The 5,170-nt window shown below is 40.4% G+C and overlaps 1 protein-coding gene across 1 annotated transcript; it reads right to left on the bottom strand.

Moving 5' to 3' along the window:
* Positions 1 to 4,206: 4,206 nt before the first annotated feature.
* LOC145800737 (uncharacterized) lies at positions 4,207 to 4,923 on the bottom strand. The gene is made up of 2 exons (XM_082890470.1): positions 4,648 to 4,923; positions 4,207 to 4,605 (listed from the first exon to the last, which is right to left on the bottom strand). Exons 1-2 carry the CDS (start codon positions 4,921 to 4,923, stop codon positions 4,207 to 4,209), a joined length of 675 nt encoding a protein of 224 aa, XP_082746596.1.
* Between the last annotated feature and the right edge of the window lie 247 nt (positions 4,924 to 5,170).

Raw genomic sequence — 5,170 nt, 5'->3', positions numbered from 1 at the left:
ATTCGTAAAATATATTATGGTGACTCAAGATATATTTAAAACATGTTATGGTAGCTCAAGGTATAATATAACTCGCATCTAATATAAATTTACTCCTATTATGACCGTGCTCCCGAAACCTCTCTTGCTACACTCTTCCTATATTACTCAACTTAACTTCGTGCTTCGTTCTATAGCAGTGCCCCTTATTTATACTTCCCTAAGTGTGAGCCCCAAGCCAACAAGCACACACGTAGACGTCCCCTCTTGTGCCACATGCCAAGTATACACGTAGATGTTTCCTATTTATGCCATCTGTTTGGCCCTTGTTTTCGTCTCCATGAATTCACCAAGGGCCATATTGACCCTTGGCCCCACCGAAAATTTCACTTGGCCTTTTTTTTTTTTTCTTTTAATTTGCATCAGGCCTAAGGTTTTAATAATCTAATTAGATTACATTTTATTACCTACAACCATAACATTAATTATTATTATTATTTACTTATTTATTTATTTTTTATACTAATAAAGAATTCTATTTATTGCAATATTAAATTAAATTTACAAATTCAGGTGTCACATTTCTTCTCTCCTTAAAAGGCGTTTGTCCCCAAACTTTACGTACCTTGGTTTTTAAAGAGGTGTGGGTATTTGGCCCACATTTGACTTTCAGTTTCCCATGTTGTTTCTTCGACGCCATGGTTTCTCCATAAGACTTTTACAAGAGGTATAGTCTTATTTCGAAGGACCTGATTACGGCGATCAAGAATTTGTACTGATTGTTCTTCATAAGAGAGATCTTCTTGAACTTCCAGATTTTCATAATTGACAACATGTTCTGGATCTCAAAGATATTGACGAAGCATCGAAACGTGAAACACATTATGAACATTGGACAGTTCGGGTGGAAGTGCAAGGCGATATGCCACATGACCAATCATTTCAAGTATCTCGAATGAGCCGATGTAACGTGGGTTTAACTTTCCTCGCTTTCCAAATTGGATAACCCCTCTTGTTGGTGAGATCTTTAGGAACACATGATCGCCTATTTGAAATTCTAAGTCCCGTCTTCGTGAATCTGCATAGTTTTTCTAGCGGCTTTGGGTAGTGCGAATTTGCTGTTGGATGAGTTGAATTTTATCACTTGTGATCTGTACGATTTTGGGGCCTAATAATTTCTTGTCTCTGACTTCCGTCCAACACAGAGGTGATCAGCATCTCCTTCCATACAATGCCTCATATGGTGCCATTCCAATACTTGCATGGTAGCTATTATTATAGGTGAACTTCACCAAAGGTAGGTGATCATCCCAATTATCTTTGAGGTCTAGCACACACATATGTAACATATCTTCCAAAGTCTGGATTGTTCTTTCAGATTGCCCATCAGTTTATGGGTGATAAGCCGTGCTAAACTTTAGAGTGGTTCCTAAAGCTTCTTGCAATTTGTTCTAGAAATGGGACACAAAGCTTGGGTCTCTATCAGATACAATTGAAACTGGGGTACTGTGCAAACAAATGATTTCCTTAATGTATAGAGTGGCGAACTTAGTAAGGGAGTATGTGATTCTGATTGGTAGAAAATGTGCCGACTTCGTCAATCAATCTACGATAACCCATATTGCATCATTCTTCGAGACTGATTGCGGTAGCCCGACCAAAAAGTTCATAGTAATGTGGTCCCATTTTCATTCAGGAATAGGGAGTGGTTGCAACAATCCCACAGGTCTCTGATGTTCTGCTTTAACCTATTGATAACGCAGTCATTTAGAGACACGGCTTGCTATGTCTTTCTTCATTCTTGTCCACCAAAAGTGTTCCTTCACAAACCTCGAGCTATGAGCTTTTACCAATATCTTTTTCTTGAGTTTTGGAAGGTTGGGTACACAAATTCGATTCCGAAATTTCAGCATCCCATTGCTCATCGTAAAGTCAGGATCGAGCGTGCTTCTTTGCTCCTCGTACTTTTTCTTTAAAAGTTTGTCTTCACATTGGCGGATCTCTAATTTCTTCAATCAACTCAGGTTCCACGATTATGTTAGCGAGCAACCCATTGATCTTGCAGGAAACGAGGGTACATGCCAAACTTTTGGTCGTCTTTCGACTCAATGCGTTTGCTATTACGTTAGCTTTGCCGAGGTGGTGATGGATTTCTATATTGTAGTCCTTCATAAATTCTAGCCATCGTCATTGCCTCATATTCAATTTCTTTTGTGTAAATAGATATTTGAGACTCTTGTGATCTGTGTAAATTTCGCAGGTTCCGTAGAGATAATGACACTAGATTTTGAGGGCAAAGATTACTGCAGCTAATTCCAGATCATGGGTCGAGTAGTTCTTCTCGTGGGTCTTTAGTTGACGTGAGGCATATGCAATGACTTTCTCATTTTGCATAAAACCGCAACCCAAACCATTTTATAAGGCATCACTATAAATTACGAACCCTTCTGTTTCCGTGGGGAGTGCTAGTATAGGAGCCGTCACGAATCTGTTCTTCAATTCTTGGAAGCAACGTTCTTTCTTGCCCGTCTATTCAAAGGGTGTGTTCTTCTGAGTAACCTGGGTCAAAGGTGATGCTATCTTCGAGAAATCTTGCACAAAGTGCCGGTAATAGCCGGCTAGACCCAAGAAGCTTCGAATTTTGGACACGTTAGTAGGTCGTGGCCAATCCACGATTACTGCAACTTTTTGGGGGTCAACTGAGATGTCATCTTTGCTAATGACGTGACCGAGAAAGTGTACACTAGTGATCCAGAATTCGCATTTCTTCAACTTGGCATAAAGCTTGTGATCACGTAGTGTCTGTAGAACTCTTCGCAAGTGGTGCTCAAGATCTTCTGGCGATTTGGAGTATATGAGAATGTCATCAATAAAGATAATGACGAATTCGTCAAGATAGGGTTTAAACACTCTATTCATGAGATCCATGAAGGCTGTTGGAGCATTGGTGACGCCAAATGGCATGACGAGAAACTCGTAGTGCCTGTAACGAGTTCTGAAAGCAGTCTTTTCAATGCTTTTTATTTAGACTTTTAGTTGATGGTAACTAGAACGCAAGTCAATTTTTGAGAATACTTGGGCGCCTTGTAATTGATCGAACAAGTCATCAATTCGTGGCAGAGGGTACCGATTTTTTATGGTGATTTTGTTTAACTCTCAGTAATCGATGCATAACCTTATCGTGCCATCCTTTTTCTTTACGAATAGTACTGGAGCTCCCCAAGGTGAGGTACTAGGTTGAATGAAACCTTTGTCCAGTAGTTCCTGGAGTTGAGTCTTTAGCTTTTTTAATTTTGTCATGGACATGCGGTAAGAAGCTTTTGAGATTGGTAGTGTACCAGGTTGGGTTTCAATGGTAAATTCGATTTCTCGGTCAACTGGGGTACCAGGCAGGTCTTCAGGAAATACATCCAGGAAGTCTTGAACCACAGGGATTGCATCAAGTGTGAGGGCCTCTTGTTGAGTATTGATCACATAACAGATATAACTACAACAACCTTTTCTTAGAAATCGTTGGGCTGTCATGTAGGATATAACACATGAAAGGGGAAAAAACTCCAGTTCCATCAAAGACAAGTTTGAGTTGGTTTGGCGATCGGAGGAAGATTTTTTTGGCTTCACAATCAATAAAGGCATGGTTAGAAGCTAATCAATCCATTCCTAAGATCACATCAAATGTACTAATGCAGAGGGGAATCAAGTCTACGAGTAAGGTTTTACCTTTTAAGGATACAATACAAGATTTGTACACATCAACACTAAGGGCAGAGTTTCCAGAAGGGGAAGGCATAGATAGTATGTATCCTAAGGGTTTGGGTGTTGATACCAACTTGGTAGCAAAGTGTAGTGCAACAAAAGAGTGAATTGAACCAGAGTTAAAGAGAACATGGTCTAAGTGACCATAAACAGAAAGTGTACCTGACACAATATTCTCTGTAACTTCCAGGTTTCCAAGCACCAGGGCAAAGGCTCTTCCTTGGTGTTTTTGGTCCTTCCTCACTCCTCCAGATACCACGAGTTTTCGGACTGGTTTAGAGGGGCCAACTATAGGACTGGCAAGCTTGGGACAATCTCTCAGTAAGTGGCGAACTTGGCCGCATCTAAAGCATGCCCCCGTGTCTCGATGGTATTGTACCTAATGAGTCCTTCCACAGGTAGAGCAAGTTGGAATGGTGCCATATCTAGGATTTGTAGGACCTTGATTGCTTGAACTGGTTGTGCCCGTATTTACCCTCTTGGGAGGCGCGACATCGGGTTTTTTGTTATCTCTTTCCCAAAATCACTTCCTCTGGCTTGATTCTCCGAAGCGCAAGGCTTTAATCCCTTTTTCGCAATGTATGCTCGATCTACCACCGCCGCATAGGTTGGTAGTTTCAAGACCTCCAACCTGTCCTTGATTTCAGCATTCAATCCTACTTCGAATTTGATGGGGATAACGTATGTTGCAAATCGAGCCAGTTGTGTGAACTTGCTCTTGTATTTAGCCACCGTCATGGTTCCTTGCCTTAGATGTATGAATTCTGCCGCCTTTTGTTCACGCAGCAAATTTGGAAAGTATTTTTCATAGAATATCTCCAAGAATCTTGCCCAAGTCACAATACCTTCTTTCTCCAAGGTAAGAAGCCACTATTCTTGTGCGTCATTAAAGGTGAATGTGGCTAAAGTCACCTTCTGCCTTTCTGTGCAAGGTAGTGCACGGAAAATTTTCTCCATATCTCTGACCCAAGCTTCTGCCACCAGTGGGTTTGTACTGCCAGTGAACATGGTAGGTTTCAAGTCCTGGAACTGTTTTATTGTAGTTGGTTCTTTTCGTCGTTCAGGCAATCCGCTATTAATGTTGGTTTGTAGGGCTCGCAAGAAACTAATAACTCTTCTTTCCATGATTTGCTCCATTGGGCCGGTACCGCTGACCGACGATCCGGTTCCATTTCCATCATTAGCCATTACTACAAAGTAAATTGATATAATCGTGACATCACATTGATACAATTTTTTATACAATGTCATAATAACGTATTAGTTTTACTACCACATTAATACCACATAAAGCATTATATATACATCATTGTTACTATACATAAGGTGTTAGTCCAATCATCAAGAGTTAATGTCTAATCCTATTGATACAAAAACATAAGGATTAGACTAGTAATTGTCAGCTCAAAAAAAAAAAAATCAGCGACATCTCTCG

The sequence above is a fragment of the Camellia sinensis genome, chromosome 10, assembly GCF_055761805.1.
Source record: "Camellia sinensis isolate YWXY chromosome 10, ASM5576180v1, whole genome shotgun sequence".
NCBI lineage: Eukaryota > Viridiplantae > Streptophyta > Magnoliopsida > Ericales > Theaceae > Camellia > Camellia sinensis.
The sequence above is the reverse complement of the archived record's forward strand: the minus strand, read 5'-3'. Positions and strand labels throughout refer to the sequence as shown.